General features: G+C 23.6%; 1 protein-coding gene across 1 annotated transcript in view; it reads left to right on the top strand.

Annotated features, from left to right (window-relative positions):
* LOC112603591 (limbic system-associated membrane protein-like) overlaps positions 1–26,419 on the top strand; it is a 174,823-nt gene that overhangs the window by 83,080 nt on the left and 65,324 nt on the right. The window contains exons 3-4 of the mRNA XM_025352239.1: positions 11,100–11,216; positions 19,374–19,558. Of these exons, the coding sequence (XP_025208024.1) occupies positions 11,100–11,216; positions 19,374–19,558 (302 nt within the window). The remainder of the gene's footprint in view (positions 1–11,099; positions 11,217–19,373; positions 19,559–26,419) is intronic.

A 26,419-nucleotide genomic window follows, 5' to 3' on the forward strand; every position in this document is an offset into this window, starting at 1 on the left:
TTTTTACTATTTCAAATGAGAAAAAAATAAATTGTGATTACCTATTATGAATCAAGTTTTTAAATATTCTACAGATAATATTCATAGTAGCAGATAATAAATTATATTAATTAATTTAAACTTTAAACATTTAAACATTTTTTTTTGTATTCATTTAGTTTACGATTTTTAGTATTTTTCAGATCTTTTTTCATTATTTGAAGTAATTTTTGAGAGGTAAACTTCAACATTATGATCATCATCTTTTATAACTTTTAATCAAAAAATTACTTGAAAATTAATAATTATACATATTGAATAAGAATAATAGTATTTAAAAAAAAAACGAACTTACCATTTTATTTTTATTTTTTTAATAATTAATATGAATTATTTTATTTTTTTTCCAAACATATAAATAAAATTATAAATCATTAAAAATAGCTGTTCAGGTATAAATTAATCTCATAATATTTCCAAATTAAATTTGTTTATTTATTTGTTACTTTTTTTTATTAGTTTAGCATTATTACGATGTAAGAAAATTATTGTACAATTAATTCTATACAATTTATAAATTGTTTTTATTTTATAAACAGAAGTATTATTTAAAGTAACAACAACAACAACAAACATAAATTAACGACTATCTACAGTAGTTATTTTTATGGATATAATAAAACAAACATAATATCCACATATACCTTAATTGGATTTATAATTGTTTAAATTATCCAAATTACTTGCTGAAGAATTTCAGTGATTGTAATTATAAATTCAAGAGAGAAGAGACAAAACATTAGACAAAATTTAGTCAAATTTAAATAATTTTCACATAATACATTTTTTTATCAAATTTAAGTGATAGTCAAATATTGTAATCTAACTCATGTAATATTATAAACTTATTAAAATTTATTCAAAAAAACAAATTACTTCTTAAAACTAGTAATTGAATATATTTGTTTATTCAGGTGATTTTTATAATGCTATTAAAATGGATTACAATCATTTGAGTAATTAAGTTTTTACATCCTAATAATCATTAAATTTTGTGATCACAATAGCATGTTTTAAAACATTTTGCTATTTAGTACTATAAAAAATATGAAATAAAAATACAAACCTGATGATTATTAGGTAATTAGCCATTAGGTATAGTAATAAGTATTTATCAATAAATAATTAAATAATAGTCTATATTTAAAATGATTTAGTTTAAAATAATTCAATTAAATATTTATTTAAGATTATACCTTAAAAAAAAACCAAAGGAAATAATTAAAAGAAATCATTCTTCTTTAAAATGCTTTTTAACATTTATAATCTGATATACATTTATAGAAGAAAAATATGAGATTCACTTCACAAAAAGGAGCCCAAAACTTTCAAAAAAAATAATGATTTGGTTAGGTCTGGTCATTATAGTATTATTGAAATATAGTAAAATAAATGGTAAGAAATATATATAAAAAAAAAAAAAAAAAAAATAAGAATTATTATTGTTCTACTAAAATTAAAAAAAGGAAGTTTTATTGAACTAACACATTGAGTGTACTTAAATTAGTCGTATTTTTTATAAAGATAAAAATTACCCTTATTATTTTAAATTTTAACACAAGATTTTGCTTACATTTTCAATATCGTTTGTATTTTGTTTAATTAAAATTATAAAATAAATTATTGTTGCGTTATAATAACTATTATATATATATATTTATATGATAATAATAAGTTACCCAAAATTGTAATGTCTTAAAATTATTTTTAAGACTATAATGTCTACAATGAATTTGTATTACTTTAATGTAATTTCTATTGTTTTTATGATTTGATTTATTTATTTTAAACACAATTGTAGTTTCAATTCAATTCCTATACAAAATAAATAACTTAAACTATAATTATTAATCATAAGTAGTAATAATTGTTTTTTAATTAAATAAAGATACATACTATGAATAACTATCACAATTTAAAAAGTTTGTGATAATATATGACATTAAAAAAAAAAAAAAAAAATTATTTTTTGATTTATTAATGTTAATATAATTTTAACGTACAATTTTCATGCTATTATTTAATTCATTGAACGGAAATAATCAAACAAATTTTTAGCAACCATTGTTACCAATTAATTATTATTGTTATTGTTATTTTTTAATTCAAGTATTTTTATTTTTTCCCAATTATTTAAAAAAGAGACAATTTTCACTTTTAACTCCTAAAAATAAAAATTAGATATATAAAAATAAATCAAAATTTATTATCAAGCACTTCTTTAAAAGATTATTGTTGAAAAATGTTTTCTAATAAAATAGGTTACTTGAAACACACACACACACACACAAAATAAAACATTATTGTAGAACCAGTATAAATTCAGCGCTTCGCTCTGAGTATATAAAAAAAAAAAAAAAACAAACTAGAGTTATAAATCTTCATAGTATTATCACAGATCAAATGAAAACACAATGCATTATATACTACTTAATTTACGATACTACTGTCTGTGTTATATTACTTTTTTTTTTATTCATACACGTTATCTATAAATATAATCATAATACTTAAATAAATTATGCATATCACATTAATTATTTTGTGGTTGCACAAAATATAAGTATAATAGTAGAATACAAATCCTGATATCATTCTTCTTAGTAAAATGAATCATCAGAAAACTTTAAAGCGCCATTCATATAATTTGCTCTATTTTTTACATCAAAGGATGTATTTAAGTGCTGAGTGGGTTTTTTAAAATACTCGTTGTGATATTTGAAAAGTAGAGATATATGTGAGAGTCGCCATTGTTATTATGGCTATGTAATATTACAAATGGTCAGAAATGCTATTAACTTATAATTCTGAAAAAAATAAATAATATAGCACTTATTGTGTTTTGTTTTATATATATTTTTTAAATAAACATGAAAAATCCGGAGAAGTCATTCTGCAGTATAGTAATAATGTTAGGTGTACCTATCATCATTGAGTCGGTTACAGTAATAAATTTGTTAAATTCAATGATAAATTATATTACATACCTACGAACATTAATTATAAGCAGAGACGACTTCTCATCCTTTATTTTCAGGATATTTTATTACCTATATATTTATAATTTTATTCAAGTATATTTTAGTAAAATTTAGGTAGTTAGACTAATATATTTCTATCATAAACATTTTTTTATTTCAAAAATATTGTTTGTAAGAGCTCCAATTTTTTCAATTTCAATTAATTATTCTATTTAAAAAAAATTCTATCTTGAACTTGTTCAAATCGATTTACGATACGTCAGTATTAACTTGTAAGTTAATATTAGCTAATTGTATAATAACTATTATCTGGTAACAATTTTATAATTTATTATACATGATATTTGTTTTGATATATGTTTAGGTATAGTTTAGAGTCATACAAATAATTGTTTTTGTTTTTTAGAAGTTAGGTTATAGTTAGAAGTTTATTAAATATATATGTATGTATAATGTATAAATATATATTTGGTGATATATATATTACTAAATGTGTATTAGTATTATAATGATATATGTATATAAATACACTTTTAGTATTTAATACAGTTAAAAATAATTTTAGTTTCATTATTTTTATATTTCAAAATATGTTATTTGAATAATGGGCTGATTATTATTTTAGAAGTTTATTATAAAATAAACTTAAATTTTTCTCTAAATTGTATTTTAAAACTTTATACAACCTCAGCATATGATAATATATTTTTACTAACTTAATTTTTGTTTGTACAAAAAATATACAAACTAACCTAAGAATACAATGAGTATATAGGATACGGTAAAATACATTATAATAATACACATTAAAAAATGTATGTAAATAAACAAACAAGCAAAAATTGAAAGAAAAACCTACCGAATAATGACATTATAAAAGGAATTTTTAAATGTTATCTTATTTTTTAATTTGTTATTATTGTTACACAACAGCGAGATTTTGGTATATACATATCTATTAGATCACGAGTCATGATAATATTAATATTTAAAACGTCTAGATCAATAACTAAAAATTTTGAAAACTCCACATTTTTTGATAAGTAAATTATGGTGGAAGAATAAATTAATGTAATTAATGTAATGTATTCGTTAAACTATTTCAGTAAAATATTAATTTGTATTAATTGTAAAAATTGTCAGAAATTAAAATTAAGTCACTTGAATATTCTATACATTTTTCATGATTATCAACTATTAACTCGTAATTTTAATATAAACCATAAGTATTTTACTATAGATAAAATATAGTTCAAGTTATAACATTGTTATTCTTAATAACGATGTGAACATCTTTATCTTCTTTAAATTATTTTTGTATAATCTCAGTGTTTAGCATTTTCTTGTGTAATTGTAAATTTGAGCCAAATATTCAATCATTACAACACAAATAGTGTATTTAAAATGATATAGGAATATACAAGATACATTTATGTATTAGATGGTTTCCATTGTATTTTATCTAAAATAAAATACCATCATCCATAATGTAACATAGATTAATTATTGTTATGATCAGAATTACATCTATACAAAAAAATTACTAGTAGTTAATGAAAGCTTATACTATTGATTTGGTCCTAGTCAAAATGTATGATTCCGATTTATTATAATTATTTTGAAACGAAATTCCAAATTTCGGTATACCACTTAGTTTATATCATTCATTAACCTAATGTAATCAAATTATATTTATTTATCCAAGTAAAAATTATATTTTAATAGTATACCTGTACTAAAATGTTGGGATAAAAGGGTCGATTTAATGCTGTGAGATTTAATCAAGGAAACTACTACGTATAGTGGTTCTATGATCGCTGGACTGGTAGTAAAACGACTCTGCAGTGTTCCAAAAAAGGTTTTAAATTCAAATATCTTAGCATTAAACTTAGACGGGAGAACCACAAAAATGTGTACACTTAAAAAAGTGGAGTTTTTTGTTGTGAGCATCCAGATGACAAGATTTCGATTAGTGAATCGGTTTAGTACAAATCGTATTAGCAGTGAAAAATGTAGTTGTAGTACCTTTAACTTAATGATAAGTATTCAGATAAATATTCTATCATATTGATGTATTAAGTGTATTTAACCACTGGTTATATTGTATTGTTTGGTAATGAGCAGCAATATGATAGGTAACTTTTTAAACTAAGTACTCGAGAACTTGTATCATTTTTACTTCAAGGTATTTAACGCAACTGTTCCATTCATATATTGTACGTTTCTAATTATATGTCTTACATTGTCTGTGTTTATATTAGTAAAAGCAGTGCTACCTTTGCCAAGTTAGTCAAAATCTTTATTTGTTAAGGCATTTACCTTTAGAACGTAGTAAATTGCCAATAACGTTCACCTGGACTTGGATTTAAGTTATAATAAGATATTTTTTCATGCTAGAATAAATAAATATAGTATCATGTATAAACGTTGTATTTGTTCTGTTAGTTAAATGTATGTCAAGAGTATAAATGTAAAATAGTAGAGGAGATTAATATGAACATTGTAGAACTCAGTCTAAGTTGTAACGTGGCGAATACTAAGCATTAGTTACCAGCATTGAAAAAGTACATTATTTTATGAAGGATACCGTTAATTTGAAGCATAAAGCCGGACATATTTTGTTAATAGTTGTTTGTTAAGTTTGCTTTCGAACTAAACTTAATCAAACACCTTTACAAAGTCAAATTAAATATTTAAACGGCAGTAGATCATTCTTGAAAGAGATTAATAATGGATTAAATAGTTTGGTCATTTGGTTTGTAGTGGAGTATTCTGAGCAAAATGCATATTGATCTGGCCTAAAACAATAATTGATATCATTTAAGTATTAAAAGACACTATTGAAAATATAATTCAACCAGAAAACATAGATTAAATTTGCTACTAGTATTGTTATAGACAATCTAAACATTTAAGTTGACAGGTTTTAAAATACTCTTTTGTTTTTCAAAAAATATAAATTTTAAGAAATTGAAATCATTTTTATTATTATATAAATTATAATTTTTGATAAATAATGAAAATTTTAAAAATATTTTGACTTATTTTAACATATAAAGATCAAATATTGAACACAATTTTTTTTTCTACGAAATTGATTACAATATATGAAAACAGATAGTTCATTGAAATTTTATCATGGTCAGAAACGTCTCAACCCCTCCCCCTACCCCAGAAAGAAAAAAAAAGATTTAGAAGTCATAAATAATTTACTACGTAAGTGTAGAAAAAGATGACATTAATTTATATTATGGGTTTTTAATGTTTGTATAAATTATATGGGTTTACCTTTTGATAATTTATAGGTACGTCGTCGCCATTCGACGACGACGACGATGATTATAATGAAGTTAATTAAATATTAATATATATTAGTACGCCGTCTATTATAGTAAGCACTGTATTGGCAGTCTTCATTTGTTCAGCTGTCTGTGTCTTGTGCGTAATAATTTTCAGTTTGTTATCGACGCATCATAATCGAATCATTTGTGAATCACTGTTCACTAACACGGTAGGTAACACAACTATAGGAATACACAATTATTATCACGTATCAAGAAAGTAAAGGCATAAGATAATTGCTAATTGATAATTAATTTAATTTACGGATATTAATTTATTGTTTAATGTAACGTGTAAAATGAAAATATGAAAATGATTTGATTTTGATTTGATGGTTGATGCACAACTTACAATGCTTGTATTGTTGTATATTATTTACACTATACATAATATTTATATTGACGCTTTTATGAATTATTCTAAACAGATAATAATTATGACTTCTAAAAAGCAATCATATATTCAGACTCTTTTTCAAACCTACCAGAAATTTTTCACCTGCACAAGAAAAAGTAATTGATATACAAAAAAAACCATCTCATTAGATTCATTTTCTGATATTGATATCCCTACGTCGTCCACGTCCCAGATAAAAAGATACAATATTTTCAATTACATCAAAGGTGTATTGACTCAAAATGAAATACATGGACAAGGCAATTAGTTTTGTGTGGTCGGCAAAATGTGGCACTTAGAAGACATAGTAACTCTGGGACCATTTTTCAAGTATGCTCAGATGACAAACAAAATAATGATGGTAATTTTAGGTGATTCTACAGTTTAGAGCCCATGATGAAAGTGCTATAAAATCATATCTTGAAAGTTCTGGTACTATTAAGTACACGTGTGCTACTAACCAAAACAAAATAATTGATTCCTATAAAAGAGTATTATTAAACAAAATAATTTCAAGAGAAAACAAAGCTAAATGGTTTTTTTGTTCTCGTTGACGACACTGCCGATGTCACGGGTATAGAACAGGTACCTTTGTGTGTAAGATACGTCGAATTAAACACTATTAAACTTTATGAAAATTTTTACAATTGGATTCTGCTATTGAAATCATAGAAAATGGATTGTCTAAATTAATAATTGATAATCTACATCATTTTCACATAAATACGATTTACGTATTTACGTGGTCAAGAGTATAATGAGACGACCTGTATGTGAAGTTAATTTATTAGCGTTCAAGCACATATTAAAGACACATAGCCTTTAGCAATTTATATAACATTTCAGCACTTGTGTTAAACTTTATAGTTTTTAAATCATGTAGCACCACACAAATACGATACTGTTTAGCGACTTTAGGGAAAGTCCACTATTTCTTTATTTTTACTAAAAGAAAATCAATTATTCGATTTCATATTAAAAATTCACTAGAAAGTAGAAACATTCACAGAAAAAAAAATCGTTGGAAAGAAGTTGTGAAGCGAGGTCAATAGAACTTTTTCACGCAATAAGTGATTTTATTAAATTGTATGAGTATGTCATTGAAGCATTGAATACAATTTCCGAATGTGACGATAGTGATACTTCAAACAAAGTAAAACGGCTTAAAAGTTCTATTTTATATTAAAAATTTGTGATATCAATATTCGTATTAAACAAATAGATTTACAGTATCTATTTAAACAGTATAGATTTACCACTTTCAAAGTTTCTAAAAACTAAATATGGATCTTTAATTGGTTGTAAAATAAGAAAATTATACAAAACAAGAATAACAAGAACTTCGATTACACGTCGATGATGTATTTAAGGAAATACTTGAAGAAGTCAATGCATTAGTCAAAAAATTCAATATTGAAATTAAAATTCTGAGAATAACAAAAAAATGAACTAATGGATGCAATACCTCATTAAATATTCCAAAAAAATATTATAGAACCTTAATTTTGATTCCTTGTGTTGTCAAATTTATTACAGAATTAAAAAAAAAGGTTCAAGTTTGCCAACTGATTTTATCAGGTTTCGATTCCTGTTTCCTCTGCGACAAATAAAGAACATTTTTAAATTTAAAAATAATAAAAACATACTTAAAGAATTGCATATAATATGTAAATTATTATAAACTTTAAAAAAATTCTTGGTATTTACAATAAATTAAATATTTTTTTTATAGGAAAGATTGAACGATTTAGCTATGTTATCGGTAAATAAAAAAAAACTTGGTAACAGTTGAAGAAATTATTGTTAAATTGGAGAAAAAAGACGTTTACCTTTTTTGCTATAAAAAAACTTCAAATTTGTATTTTTAATAATAATGGAATAATATAATTATTAATTCTTAACTCATATGTTGTATTTTTATAACACCCACCAAAAAAAGAAAAAAAGAAATTTAAATGTATTTCACTGGTCATGATAATAAATAAAATATTTCAAAACAAACTACAGTTATTTTTATTTACTATTCACAAGGGAATTTTCAAAATATTTATATCGATTTTAGGTTTTTAATTTAATGAACTTTGAAACACTGTTAAACTGAATTTTGATGTTCAATTATACGTAATCATAATAGCTAATAATATTTTATAATATTATGTGCGATTTATTTTTGGAACAAAATAGTAAAAGGTTAGAAATAATGTATAAATATATTAATGAGTGTCATTAAAAATATAGGATAAAAAACAACCTCCTGTAAAATCATTTTTTGTATGTAATAATTTATCATCAAATTAAAATTGTTCACATTCATTACAGTGACATATTTAACGACATAACATTCTAGATACTTACGACTACACAGCTGTGTGATTTCTACGAATTTTTATTTATTTAATTTGTTTACAAATAATGTGTGAAATTGTATATTATTATTGCTGTACATAATATCCTCTTACACTGATAAAATCAGTTTAAAGTTACATTTAACTAGTTATGGTTTGAAACGTTAATGTTTTGCAGTAAGAATAAAAGTGGCGTCCGGGAAAAAAAAATGGAAAACATTTTCACTTCCTGTAGCGAATAATAAATGCTTTTAGTCGTAAAATCCTTCTTGGGAACTTGTTACAACGACAAACTTTATAATAAACTCCAGCAAACTTTAGTAATAAATTACCATAACGTGAATTAACACCGCAAGTACAGTTTTGATTAAAACATTGAAACAATTTGTCCTCTTTGCCGTATGTTTTTTGATATTTAACATTAGTTAAGTATATCTGTCCATCTGGATTTGTACACAATTTCACTCAATCTTAATCAAAGATAATTTAAAGTTTATTATTCCATCAATTGGAATACTTGGTAGCATAATGAAGAGCATTAGTATGCAGCTTGGGTGACGTTATATCTATCATAATTCATTTGAATTCACGGGTAAAATAATATTGTAATGGACAATGGTAAACTATTTTAAATTAGTACGATATTTCACGCTATTTTTATTTTTTCATAACCGTATTTATTAAACATATTATGTTACGAAAATTTTTAAGTCTAATTTTCTAACAGTAAATTTTTATTTATTCTCTAGTTTAATAAAACATATATTGACAATTTTTTTATATTTAATACAAGTCAAAACAATGTAAACATAAATTATTGTTCAAATAAAGAAAGTTATAAAACACACTTGAACTCATTATTTGAGAGCTATTAATTGTAATATAAATCAAACCTATACCTAGCAATAATATATAAGACATGCATAATATTAGCACTTAAATTGGGTTTCAATAAATAACTATAGTTTTATTTAAAAAAAATGTATTTATTTTATAATTGTAATTATTTCATGAATTAAAGTTACAGATCTAATATCTTCTAAATAGATCACTAATACAATTAAAATCATCTAATAATCATGACCATTTTAGAAATTATAGTTATCACTTATTGCTAATAATTATCCTTTGGATATTAAAATGTTAGCCAAAACAGTATTTAAATAATTTTCTCAGGTATTAAACTTTAATCTAACTTATGAATTTACTATAACATACTTCTAAAAACTAAAAGAATATTAGAAGAAATTAAATGAGTTTTATATTTACTTTTATTTTTAAACAATCACTTTTTTGCCTGTTAACATTTAAAATTGTTGAATTTGTGTTTCAAAATTACTTCCAACCCGTAATTCAAAAAAAAATTGTTTTGATTGTATAATTATTTTATTAAAAAATTATTAGTTGAAAATACAATAATTTATAAAAAATAAAAATATAATTATAATTTATAACTATTATTTTAAGATAATAAATTTAAACAACTTTGCATAAATTGTTCAAAATATTTATTATAATAATACTAAGAATAATGTAAACCATAGAATATTTTCTAATACACTTAGTTTAGCTTTCTTACAATTCCTTTAAAATAATTGGACATTAAATATATTAATATATAATGCAAAAATAGTTCAATTATATTTACATAGTGTTTATATAAAATAATTTAGATATAATTATAGTTATAAACTGTGTATCTGTAATACTATAATTTATTAAGTTACATTTATAATATCAATTGTAATTTTCTTTATTAAGTTTTTTAAAAAATAAAATCGATCTTCTTGAAAAAAAAAAAAATTACAAGATATTTTATTGTGAACATACCAATGTTCAATACGTTTATCACATAAAATCTTCATTGCAATATATAAATAAATCACTCCACTCCACTCCATTCTTCTCAATTTGATGTGTTGTTTATTAAAATTTCCAATTTTTATGCATTAGGATTCAATATATAAGTTAATAGAATTTAATTTTATGTTAACAGATGCAAAACCGATAGTTCCGGCTGAAATAAGCAAGGAAGAAATAAGTCCATACTGGTCATTCAATGAGACTGCTGATATATCCAAGTATGAGGATTTCGACCATAGAAAGTTTTTAGGTAATTATAAAATGTTACTATTTCATAAAAAAATATAATTTATTATGAAATCTGTAAATAATTGTATACAAAAAGAATAATTAGGATAAAAAAAGGGTAGAGTGTATGACAAGAAATACATACCTAGTCATACAAGTAATGGCCGTTTTGGTGATTATTATTTATTTTTGACATGTATATGTCTTATGGCTGGGGGTCATTCTGCTAATTTGTCCGACACCGAGAATGTTACCATGACGTCATTGGTGCATTCATGTGTGCTTGTGTGTGTGCGTCGTCCGGTGGGGACCGGTTCCCGGAAATTAGTGATTATACGAACGTTATCGGAATTGCGGTGGCTTGTGATCTATTATAAAAAAAAGTTCGCGACACGAAAAGTGGTCCTGTGTACCGCGACCCGTTACTGTTTTCCTACCTGTTAGCCATTGATTCTCAACCTATACCACATAATCCGTGGCTGCGCCACTCGTAATACAATTTTAAGTTTTCAATGTATTTTATTTGATTTGAATGAACAAATGATTTGTTTATAAATTATTCAAAGTATTTTCTGTAAATTCATTTTTAATTCAAAAAAATGTGACAATTAGTTTAATTACGTTATGAACCACTGAGGCGAAACGGCCGCTAGGTTCGTGACAGGCAGGGGCCACTTTTCGTATCTCGGACTAAAGTAACATTAGGTATAGACTGTTGTATAATAAATGTATTGACGATAAAAATAACTATTTTCAACTATTTATTTTTTTATTAACTTATTTTAATATTTTTTTTTAGTTAATAAATAGCTATCCAGTTATTATAATATGATAATGCAATTTATCGTAACATATCAATTTATTAAAATATTAAAATTAAAAATAATACAATACAGTTCACTTTTTATTTCTCTAGACTCCCAGTCTCTTATGCTCATCTATTCTTCACTACAATATTTAACAAATTATTTTATTTTTGTACTTATTAAATTTTTTCAAATATTTAAATTTAAATTTAAAGAATAAAATTTTGATAATTTATATAGTGGATAAAATATAAAATATCATTAGTATTAAGTATTTAACTTAAATCATAATTAAAATTGTGCAAATCTTTAAAAATTATTAAATAAAATTTGTTTTTAAATGTTGATGATAAAACTTAATCTTTAGTATAATGTAAGTATTTATTTTATTGTTTTCAGGGTATTTTTTTAAATAATCACTTACGAATTGTAGTAGATATTATTTTTAAATTAAGTTGTATAGTTGTTTTGTTTTATTTTTAGTTTTAAAATACTTTTACACCACTTTTGATGACAAAATTTATAATGGAATGTTTATGACAATTAAAAAGCTTTTTAAATATTTTTTTTTTTTTTACCATCCTAATTTAAAGGGTTAAAATATGTGGTAATGGTAAATCGTTTAAATAATTTATTAGTTTTTACACATATCATCAATATCGTTTTATAATAACTCTTTGTATTTATTTATTTAGTTAAGTGTTAAATTAGGAAATAAGTCTATCCTCTAGAAATAATTATTTATGTATTAATGTTGTATTTTGTATTAGGTAATTTCTATGTCTATACTACTTTTTTTTTCAATAAAATAAATAAATAATAAAATACAATTTTCAATGCCGTTAACAGATAAATCCTGATAAGCTTTCATCGCTATTCAAAGCTTTAATTATTAATTTTTTTCAGCGGCCCATTCTTGTTAAAATAACAAATGTACACAATTCTGCCAATAAATTGTTACTATATTATTAAAATGTTTATCGTTTTTATAAATTTTTAATAGGTGATTAATATTTTAAAATTTACATAAAAGCATAGTTTTTAGCAATATTAATACATTATAAATTAAATTATTGATTTATAAAACTGTATCTTAAAATATTTTTAACGCAGTAATGATTTTACTAAAATAAAACAATAACGGTTATTATATACCCGTCGTTGTTTTAAAATAGTGATTGTTTTTTTTTTTTTGTACTTCAATTTAATCATTAAATTAAGCTGTTATAGCGAATACGTACGTATTTGGTATTTTTGTACAATTTATCCCCATAATAGAATACAATTGTAGTAATAATGATTTACGAGCTGAATAAATTGGTGGAAAAAAACGTATGTTACTCACATGCGGGTTGGCATTAACAGAATACAAAACACGCTTCATTGGGCGATTTAATCGACTTTGCTATAAAAAAAATATGTACGACATTAAAACGATTGACGTTAAAATATACAAATTAGGTTGCGCAACAAAATCGCAGTGACTATTACCTATTATTTTCCTCCTTCAAATGTATATTATACGCGAATAGCATACTTGTTACAAAGCCAGAACAGTTGTTTAAATGATTATTATTTTTATTTTTTAGACAATTGAATTATACCATAACTTCTTACAGTTGATTATACTACGTTAAAAATAATTAATGCAAAAATATTTTGTGCATGACGAATTCGTAAACACGTATTTTAATATATATATTATACATTTGATTACTGTATAATATTATTATACTGGTATTGTATTTACTCCGACATATTCAAAAAAATAAAAAATATATATTTATAAAAAATCAAAAGGATTTGGTGACAATCACGAGTACATTTTTATCCGTTTGCACGTTCCATTTTAAGTGCTTTCATTTGCATACATCAGTTGAACATATTGTAAAAATATCACGTCCCTCATATTACGATGTGTATTATACACGTATTACTACTGCGGTAATCTCATCCACAAATTACATTTGCAGTGTAAACATAAATATAGCAAGAGAATAGCTGTACTTCGAGCATAATAATACATGGCAGTCGTTTTATCGATGCGACGATGTCAATGCCATAATTTTTTTCATATAAGCTGAGCCCGTATAAGTGTCATCTTAGTAAAAATTTTACCGTTATGCATTCACCATATAATGGAGTTGGTCAGATAATTCCGAAAATGAAATTCACAGATAATCTATAGTATGGTGGTTATTTATTATATTTTGGGTTTTAAAGTGAAATAAAATTAATAGAAAGTACCTAGAGTGTATAAAAAAGGGATGCACTCAGTAAATAATTGTTGAAAATTAGTGCCGCCGTGAAATATAATTTTTTTTTTTTTTATTTATTTAAAATAAATTGATTAATTTTATAAAGATAATTTTATTAATAACACTTTAATATATTCATCATAATATGTATTATAATGTGTACTTAGATTAAAAACTAATTATAAATTATTATTATTATTATTGTGATATTATAGATATTATATGGTGCAGCTTACTGCCTATACGTTTTCAAATTTCAATAGATCGTAATACATTATAATTATAATTATTATTAATTTGAAGTTTACGAAAAAATATTGAAGGTGTATGTTAAATGAGTAAAATATTAAAATGAAAAAAAAGTATAACGTAATTAAATTTACATTTTTAAAATAAAAGTTTAATTTATTCTATTTTATGGATCATACTGATGATTTTTAAGTTTGAATTTAAATAAATCTATTTTTTTTATAATAATAAACTATAAAATCAATACTTCTTATTAAGCCGAAATAAAAGACTCACCAAATTTTAACTGTCAATAAACAAAGTGATTTCTTAAGTATACTTACTCCCATTATTTCTCTAAAGTCAGTGATCAACTTTATCAAACTTTTTTTAAAATAATGAATAGATATGAGGAATAAGTATTAAGAAATTCTTACTATTTTATTTAATGGTGAAATATAATATAAAATATATAGATAACAGTTAATAAAATTATCTAAAGAAATCATAGTAATGTGTCTTGAGATCAAGACACAAATCAAGTTTTTATCCTTTCCAATAAACCTTTATATTTTTAAGTTAATTAGTACGAATACATGATTATAAAAAAAAACATGGTACATTTAAATAAAAAATACAATATATAACTTATTTTTTATAAATATAATAAAATATATGGCTTGGCGTAGTGCGTTGTCTGCTACTAGTTGTGGAATGCGACTGGGAGTAAGTAATGGCCACAACTACTAGCTCCTGGATGGGTGACCACCCGGGTTCATAGTGGTTAAAAACCTTACCAATACACGTGTTTGTTATCAACTGGGACAACCGCAACAATCGTAAAAAAAAAACCTACCATACCAACCTTACCCCTACAACAGCTAATGGCTCTAGTTGATGGACTTTAGTTCAATAATAGTATAAAAAAAAAAAAAAAAAATAATATGATATGTTTTATTTATACATGCATTTTGTAACACATTTTTTATAATATATTTTATTTTAAAACAATGGTTGAACGATATTCAAAGTATTAAAATAATGATAGTATAATTAATAATAATAATACCTACTACAGTGAGTTCAAAAACAATTTATGGCTCATTCACTTTCTACGCATTTATCTTAAGTATTATGTATTTATACGTATATTTTAGTTAAGTAATAATAATTATTATGTGAAATTAAATTTTTGGTTTTAACTATTTAATGATGATTAAAGCATTAAATCATATAATAAGGTAGATTAGGACTACCTATACAATTTTTAGTATTAAGATTATAAGAATTTCTATTTAACCATAATGTTTTAATACAATTATTTTTTTACCAATAAATCGAGTTTTATAATGTGTATAATTAACACTTAAATTTTTAATATTTATTGTAATATCTGTAGCATATTAAACATAGTTTTTCAAAAATAAAAAGTTTCTAGTAAGTATACCTACTCATAAAAATTATTAGGAAAAATTAAAATTATTGAAACAGAAGTATTTACACAATACAAGTTTTCAACAAAATTGATTTCGTTTTTTGCTGTATTAAATGAAACTTTAAAGTAGAATATCTACATGATAAAATACATACAAATATATATATTTTTTTAGTGGTTTATATTCTAATTTTTATTTTAACTATTTATACCTGTTCTATAATAATAATTTAGATTAAATCTTACAAGAAATAACATAATTTTTTAATAAAAAATGTATGTATTCGAATAACCTCATTCATATCTTAGTATTTGAAAAATAAAATCGATTTATTATTTATAAGAGTTTAAAATACACTGTATTGACAGAATATGTCTCTTTTACATTATTAATGGAAATAGGGCTCATGTGTCTGGAGGATGTAAAAATATAATACCCATATTATTAATTATTTGTTATGTGTACTGTATTATTGTTATGTTTTATTTGATTCTAAAGGGAGTGATAAATGTATTGTTTTTAAAATACTGCACTTATTATATATCTGACGCTATCGTTAAGACCAGTAAAAAATCATCAATATTTAAGGGTGGCTTCTGATAAAAATGTGATTATCTAAATTGTACTTTTAAAAGAAGAAACTAAAATTATTTGAAAAAAAATCTAAAACAGAACACAGGAATATTTCGTAAAATTTGTTGGTACTTGAATTTATTTAAAAGTATTTTATAATTGTATATTATGCATGATTTTTATACTAAAGATTTATATAAGCCGATACTAGATATCAAATAATTTTTAAAATAGCTTAATTATTTCTGAGCAAAAAAATAACAATTTTTTTACAATTTATATCAATTAAATATTTGAATTTATGTTACAAAGTTGACAAAATTGGAAACGCACATAAGAATCACGTATTTTTTAAACAATGCAATTTTCAAAATATTTATTCTAGTCTTAAGTTATTTATATAATATTTGATATTTATATAATGTACCTATTCACACTGTTTTAGGGTACGTTGGTATTGATTTATAAGTTAATAAGAATAATATATGTAAAGTTAGTTCAACTTACTATTCAAATATCTTTAAAATGTAGCTTAACATACCGTTACACACTATAATAACTTTTGGTAATACACAATGATTTATCATATTCTTATATTTTATATTAAATGTTCATTGTTATGTATCCGTTCAATTTACACCAGCTCATAAATATAGTAGTTATAAGTGTAGACTATCTATCTTATATTTTACATCTTGTTATTAACACGGAGTTCTATACATTTATGTTAAACAATATAATATAATATATTATTATATACACACACATACACGTAGACACACATATATGTATACACAGAATATACTGTATGCGTGAATCTCAGTATACAAATATATTTTACTTAAGCTATTATCCTGAACAATGAAATGGTTAAATAACTTCAGATATCGGTTATAACTTAAAATTCTACCAAACAATAGTAAACGAATCAATAAATATTAATTGTTTTATCAAGTATAGAAGATATTTCCTAATTAATCTAAGTACCATACCTAAATAAATTATAGCAGTAATATTATATTTAATAGTAATATTTTGTTCGTACAGAAACATAATTTATTTTTTACATTAAGTTGACATATTTAAATTATTATTTAATAAGACAATCTGAAAAAAAAAATAATGATAACTGCATGGCCAGATAAATGTATTAAATTGGATGTAAAAATAAATTTAGTAAATTTGCTCTGGTATATAGTAGGTGAAAGTTTATTAACATTATATGCATACTTAAATGAGTATGCAAAAAAATATTTTAAATTTTATTCAATCATAAATCATTGAATATTGGTTATTATGAAAACGATTTTTAGCGGGACCGTAGACCACTTATCAGTTGTCCCCCTATATTAATCGTAAGAATATATTATTATATTATGTTTTTATTGATATAAATATTTTTTTTTCTATTTTAATAAAGTAGGTTGAATTATTGTTTTCCAAAATATAAGTTTTAATTAACCGTCTGGTGGTATTTATTATATAAGATTAACCTAAACAGTAAACGTATAAAATAATATTTGTGGGTCAGATCTCGTTAGATAATTGAACTAATAGCAATTAATCACAAATAATTTGTTTATATATTACTCTATCATATTAATATTTTAAGTAATAGATAAATTCATACCAGGCTATCAATTTAATTTAATATAATATTATCTTAGATAATGACAAATTATTAAGGTAAATCCATACCTATGTTCAACACATTAAAACAGTTTTAGTAAACTGTCATAAATAGATTAAGCTTAACGCACGGTGCTTTGTTCCATTTAGAAAAACGAAATCAATTCATTTGTAGTACGTCGAATATGTAACTGGTATTGCCATTAAACACACATTATAATGGCATACATCGATAGTAAATGAGGCAATTTACACTTTATAAATTATTCATGCATTTATTTACACAAGTACATTTCCTCGAATCGGAAACAAACTTAATCAATTGATGATACTACTAAAGTAATATATAGAGAATTCAATTATGTTTTAATATCATACTGCAATAATTTATACCGTTATAGACTACAGTAAACGATGAATGTATTTTCGTTTCATACCAAATTAAATAATTTTAATTTTAAACTTTGATAAACTGAAGTATTGTATTATAAATTAATCAATCATACGAATACTTATTGAATGATGATACACGTTTTTTTTTTTTTTTATTTTATTAATAAAGTAATATAACATCCTATTTGCACGATTTGTTAAACGAAAACAATAACTTTTACTTATCTTATGTTTTGTAAATAGAAAGTTAAATTTATCGAAGAACGCAATAGGTATTTTCTAAATTACATTTATTTTCACATTGCTTACTGGTTTATTGAGTGATTGGGTCAGGACTACCTACAATAACAAATAGCATATAATATACCAACTTGCGAATTTTCAGTAAATTGGAATTTCACCACGGTCGATTTGAGGTGATCGATACGTCCATACAAGGAAAGTATAAACTCGCTCAAAATTATTTTTAAAATATGTACACAACATGTGTGTTGTAGGTTATTCGGTGCTTTGTTGCGTGAAGGATTAAACCGTAGATGGGTGAGAGTATGGTGAAAATAAAAGAGACGCGTTAATGTTAATTTCACGCACTTGAAGTTTTCAGTGCGATGGATGCGTCTAACGATTATTACGTTTCAGTTGACACACACACACACACATACACACACGAGAGCATGTACGCATATACACTTAGAATAATATCGCAAAACTATTAATTACCGCGATCACAAGCACATTAACATTACCACTCACCCATCTCAAACACACATTTACACAATTACACAATAGAAATTTATTGTGATGTTTAATTACATTTTTTTTTTTTTTGTTGTTGTTTACTTATGTTACTTTACAGAACATGAACTGCACCTAGACGTATTTGACCCGGCGAACGCCGACGAGGTACAACCACCGATTAAGCTGCGTACCACCACGTTGGCACCATCCACGCCGACTCCCGAACCGATTATTCATGTAGGCACGACAAACGTTACGGTTCAGTTGGGCAGCACGGCGTTGCTTCACTGCGAGATAGCTAACATATCCGAGAAAATGGTAAGTCCAAAACGAATGAATAAATTTCATAAAATCGAGATGATTGAGTAGTATTGTTGTGGTCAAGGCGATTGATTTCAATCAATGGCTATGACGTCATCAATTCACGATAGAGTCGTTCACCTTTTGTCATTATTAATTTTTACAAACAAAAATACTAACATTCATCTCGCAAATTACGTTTCAGAAGTGTAAAAGATAAAACGTATACCCATATAAATAACACGCACGCGCACAGTCATGCGGATTGGGTCAGCGGTATAAAAATGAGCTAGGGAAAATGAAAGCGGCCGAGAAGTGATAGTGTCACGTGAATAAGAGAAAAAAATATCCCCTAGAGACAAATTCTTCGACACAACCGTACGCAAATAACTGACGAAATATATATTTCGTGCCGGTAGTACTGCCTGATGCCATTTTTTTTTTTTTATATTGCTTTCCGTATGTTTTTGGATAAAAAAATAGAATCCCCCATTACTTAACCAGACGTTTTATATTATAATACGCACTCCCAGAGTACCGTTTTGGATCCAAACTCAAATGTCGGTTATCTTAGGTTGAAACCACCGCTGTACCGTTCTAAACTTACTGACAAATTGTAACATTTCTTTCCAAATATGCTAGACTGTGAAAATAATATTATTGACGTTTTTATAAAACAAATATATATATACATACGAGAATATCCTAGAAATGTAATAGTAATTGTACACAAGATTATTCGATTTTATAGGTTTGAAAAACGTACCTTTTGGGAGTTATTTTACCGTGAGGTATAATACCTACCTATTATAAAAAGTAAATCGAGTGTCTAACAATACGCATAGTTCAACAAAATTTGTTAAATAAAGATATTTGTTTAAATTAATATAATCTTACAAAATATTGTTAATTATTGGTATTTGAATAGATTTAATTAATTTAATTGACTCATATGTAATAAAATCGTCTTTATTTTGTACGAACAATTAAATTATCAACACTACTCAGTTGTCTTTCCCAACTGTATTATATTAATAATCTATTTCGGGGCTTGGCAATTCAGTACTTATATCTCAGTTTATCGAGTTGGCCGAGTTTGATCCCTTCCTTGTTCTATTATCGTCTAGCTCAATTTTTCATCTGATGTCCATATAGTTCTTAAATCTAAATGGAAACTACGTAATTTTGAACGCTGGAGTAATGTACGGCTCCGAACTTAAACGTTTCCACGATAATGGTGAGCTTAGTTGGGTCATAAGATACTTCACAGATACTTGGAAAATTATTCCCGTAACTAACCACTGTTTAGGATGATGCGTATTGCTAACGAAGATTCATATTTTAATTTTTAAATCATTATAATATGTAATTTGTCTCTTTTTTTTAATTTTATTTTTTAACTTTGACTTGTTGTAATATCTGTTTTATAAACTTTTGAATAGTATAATCTAATCATGTTAAATTGCTATTCGTACTTTGAGCCGCAGCCCGTATTAAAATAAATAAATAAATAATTGATATAATATCGCTTAATGAATATTGTAATAAGTGAACTATCAGTTAACTATGCAGTTAATACTGATAAATAATTATTTTCGTGTATGAACGTGAGTTAAAAACAATTTTTAACCGAAATTGAATTTTTAATATGAAAAGTTAATATAACAAATATAAGTTAATACATTAAGTATGAGTACAACCATACTCGATACAGATACCAGAACGGTGTAGACTATCATCACTGTCAATAACCAGTGTCGGAAATTATCTGAATAATTATTTTTTTATCTTTTATCTTATTTAGATAGATAATAAATTACAAGTTATCTAAATGTTTATTTAAGCTAATATTTTACTTACCTAGTTAAATTCATAAGTTAAATTTTTTTATGAAAATTAGCTAAAGTTTTCATTTTTATTTTTCCCTGTCTCAAATACAGCTTATATATAAAATAGCACGGGATACAAATATAATTGATAAAATGCTATACATTTTTCCTATTTATTAATAGTCTGTATTCAATTATAATTCTTATAAACATAGACAGAATATATTAATTCACTTATATTAAATAAGTAGTAAGTAGGTACCTATCTATAGACTATATTATTGTTGTTTATTATTTTCAGAGTTATTTCCCATAATTTTATAAATATTCAAAAACTTTTATTACAATACGAATTAATAGAAACTAACAAAAATTTATAACCACTTGGCGTACTATTAACTATCTGAAAACTATTTTTAAAACGTACGTGTATAAAAATATTTAACATTATTTCGTATACCCATAAATATATTTTCAATGCCGTTAATAAATAATTTTAGTGTGCGATTATATGTGTATTATTTTAGGATATATTATAAAATACAATACATGTAAATATTATTTTTAAATTAAACATTTTCCCCCTCGTTGTCTAATTACGTTTATTTTTCCTTCATTGCGATAAACATTATGTCGTGTTGTGATATAATCTACGAAGAGAAGTTATATCATTATTTAGTCTTGAGTTGGAAATCAATTGTTACTCACAAATTACAATATATTGATTGCATATATAATGTGCTAAATAGGTGTACAGTGATATATAACATGAAATAAATAAAATTAAAATTAAAATAAACGTATTACACGGAAATGTTTATAAAGGTATATATTATTTATACATAAATTATTTTTATTTTTATTTCTATAATTATCTGTGATTAATCTGGATGAAATATTTTTATCTTTTATCTCTTAATTAGATGAATTTGCTTTGCTTATCTGTTTCTTTGATAAAATTTAGTGTTGTTATCTTAATCTTTATTTAGATTATTTTTTTATTATTAAATTTGTTCCTAACACCGCCAATATTACATCAGGTATTATTTAAAACTGAAGACAGCAATAAATCTTTTCAGTTATTTTTTTAAGTGATTGTATATCAGTTAATGTGAAAATTTGATACCATAGTATTATGCTTAGTTACATAATAACTATCGAGATATTTTATGTAGAATAATTAAAAATAAATCCAAAAGTAACCTCTTAAAAAGTACTGTTTGTTTTATTTTTTTATAATCAAATTTTTAAACAATGTTTAAATACCTGTAATAGAAGTAGTATTATTAAGTATAAGTTTGTTAATTAAGTTTTGGATATATATATATATCAAAAAATAAATATTTAGTATATTTGTAAAATGAGACAATGTGGGCCCCATATATTATATTTCTTTTAATGTCGGTATCAAAATAAATAGGTGAATAAATTGTATATTAGATTAGATATTTTATAAATACATATTTTAATTAAACATTGGAATAAATAACTTATTTTATTAGTTCGTAGTTAGCGTAAAACGTTTGGATCATTTATTTTTTTGGAATTAATAGTATATTATAACATAATAAAAACATAATATATTTTGGCTTGTATCAAAATATATTAAAAAAGTAAAGATCATACATATATAATATATAAATTCACTTACTTATTAAAACTTACTTAATATGTATTGTTATGATATACACTAAAAATACAAAAATAAACTTCATAAAATAAATTAATAATTATTTTTTTATATTACTTTAAATGTACGAATATATTACAAAAAAAAAAAAAAAACATATTGCTAACTCAATTAAATACTATAATATATATTAATCTATACACGACCATGAATACAATAATGTTACAAATTTTTATTGTACTTGTTGAATGACGATAAAAAAATAACAAAATATGCTACAAAAACATAAAAAAAAACACATCATATTATCTTTATTTGCATTAAGTTTTTATGTTATTTAATATAAAAGAAAATAGTAAATATTTGAATTACCTGCATTTTTATTTCATTAATTTTAATTCTTTACAAATATCTGCATAATACAGATAGTAATATAAATAATGTAAAGTAATGTAATGTAATATTCATGACATGTAAAAAGTACTAGAAAGTTATTCAATTTTATTGATGTACAATACGCCGTTATTACACAAATAAGAATATAAGAATAGCAATACATTTAAAACAGTATTTCTTATAAATAGAATTATTATACATATCATTTTATCGATCTACTTGGTGAATGCATATTATCTCCATCGATTTTGTTTTGAATTTGAAGTAAAATTATAGTAATATAGTTTCAAATAACATTTATTTTAGTTTTATCCAAATTATTCGTATTAATATGTTATAGATTTGAATACTTTAAATTAGAATACATTTAGTATTCAAGATAAAATTTATTGACATTATATTTCTAGAATTAAGAATTTATTTAAAAAAATAAGCTATAACATAATATATATTTTTGAGTTTTGCCACAAGCAAATTATTATACATACAATTAATATAAAACTATTTTGTCTAAGCATAAAACAATATCAACTTTCTTAAGATCAATATATATATATATGTGTGTGTGTGTGTGTGTGTGTGTGTGTGTGTAAAGCTACACTTATGTAATTTATCAAAATAAATTATAGAAATTTCCTAAATGATGATTGATTGAATAGTTCAGTTGGAACGATAGTTCACCTATTTCAAAAACAACCATAATCATAAATTAAAATACAAAAGAACAACAACAATAAATTTGCCAATTTACTTGGTGAAATACCAAAAACTTACTAGTGTTATTTTGCGTTGTATCTATTTATTTATTTTTCTTCAATGATTTAGTCTTACGTTTTGATATCTATCTAATATATCCTAATATTTTCTTATTCTTTACAGTTTATATTTTTTTATGTATTCCAAATTGATAAATAGTGTAATAATTATGAATATGATTTAAATTTTGATCCTAGAAAAAAATGAAAAACTATCGATCTTAACTGAAAGAAATAAACATAGATGTCTTTTACACAATAATTTATCGAACCCATTGTTTTAGTTGGATATTGCAGAAAAATTTTATTAATTTAACTAATATTTTAGTAAATTAACATTGATTTAAAATATATTACTAACGACAAGCATATATTGTTTTATTGTTAAAATATTTTATTTATTTATGAACATAACAAGTCTAAGTATTTTTTAACTGAACATTAAGTTGTTCATAATATTAGCATGTAGTCATGTGCTAATAATATAAAAATATATTGTAATATTAATATATTATATTTTATTATTTACCGTTAACATTCTAATGTTATTCATATGCAAATAAATATCCATATATTACTCATGGTAAATTTATATTATATATGAATTTTGTTATATAGATGTTTTAAATTATATAACATGTGTCTTCAAATTGTATTTTTAGTTAGAAAAAAACAAAACCTAGTTTCAATAAATTATAATAATAAAATATTATTGGGAAATGTGTGTATTAATTTTACAAGGGATTCATTAGTATTAAGTTTTAATACATTAGGAACATAATACTATAATATGTAACTGTTGTAATTGTGAATTTTGAAAATACTGTGTTTTAGACATAGTTTTTTACTAGAGTACACCTCACATCTTAATGTATTATGGATTGTGTTCAAAGCATTAAAGTCGAATAGTTGAATTATTTATAGTCATACTAACAGATTAACCTAATTACAATATCAAAACTAAGAGATAAACAGATTGTTATGTATTCTGGTAAATTGAATTGACTGTAAACCAAATTAATTTCTATGACTGTTGTTTACAAATCTTTCATTAATTATTGCACGTTCTAATATATATATATATATATATATATATTGTTCCAGATTACCAAAGTAGGTAGTAGATACCTATACATTATACATTATAGAGTATATATTATACATGTGACGTTATATTGTGAAGACACTAATCATAATGTAACGATTTTTACTTCTTATGTTTTTCATAAAAACATTATACTATTTTTGATATAAGTTAAAACATGGCACTATGGCAAGATATATATATATTTTTTAATATAAATGTAAATGAATTTATAAAATATCCTATCCTAACTTGATTATTAATAACCTAACCTGGTCTGTAAACAAATTTTGCAGCAGTAAAATTGCGTCAAAATTTAACTTTGTAGATGGCTGTTGGTTTAAAATTAGTACTCTAAGAGATCAAAATCATAAAATTACAAGAACTTCTCATAATTATCGGGAGGAAAAAAAGGAAAAAATGTATTCTGAGTAAAAACAGATCTAGTATAAAAAGGGCTTGTCATTTTTATAAGAGCTCTTTATAAGTAGTACACACCCTAGTTAATAGACATTGAAATTATATAATCATAGTATAAAAAAATTCATATTTATAGTCTTTTATAATTCAAATTTTGATGAAATTGGATACTTAAATTAAACATAATTATTAAATATAAAGATTATAGTTGTTTATAAAAATATATTATTTATTAATTTTCATACATTACATCGATAAATTCATAAGACGGTAATTCTGCGTGCTACCTAAAAATTAGGACTCTCAAACCTTTGAAATCTGATATGTAGACTGATGATCAAAATACATAACACTAATTAACTATAACAATCTTTTTCTCTTTAACTATACACAGATAATAAGCTTTTCAAAGATACTTATTTTTAAAATTTATTCACAATATATATACCACTATGCAGTAGGTGTTGAGTGCACTGATTTATTAGGTTGGCTTCTGAAAAAAAAAAAATGTTAAATTTGAATTCAGTGATAAATACTTACAAGTGAAAATCGATTTTAAGCGGACACGAACTGTCAGCTAATATGACTAAGTATATCTTATGATTTTATACATAACTATTATAAAAGTAATTTTTTTACAATAATTAATAATATGATAGGCTGCTTTAACTTTTGCCGTTACCATCGCATTTGAAAATGCCATTCGATATTCTGTGTACAAATGATGAAATATAATAACATATTATTATT

The sequence above is a fragment of the Melanaphis sacchari genome, unplaced genomic scaffold (genome assembly GCF_002803265.2).
Source record: "Melanaphis sacchari strain LSU unplaced genomic scaffold, SCAv2.0 Contig10_pilon_pilon, whole genome shotgun sequence".
Taxonomy (NCBI): domain Eukaryota; kingdom Metazoa; phylum Arthropoda; class Insecta; order Hemiptera; family Aphididae; genus Melanaphis; species Melanaphis sacchari.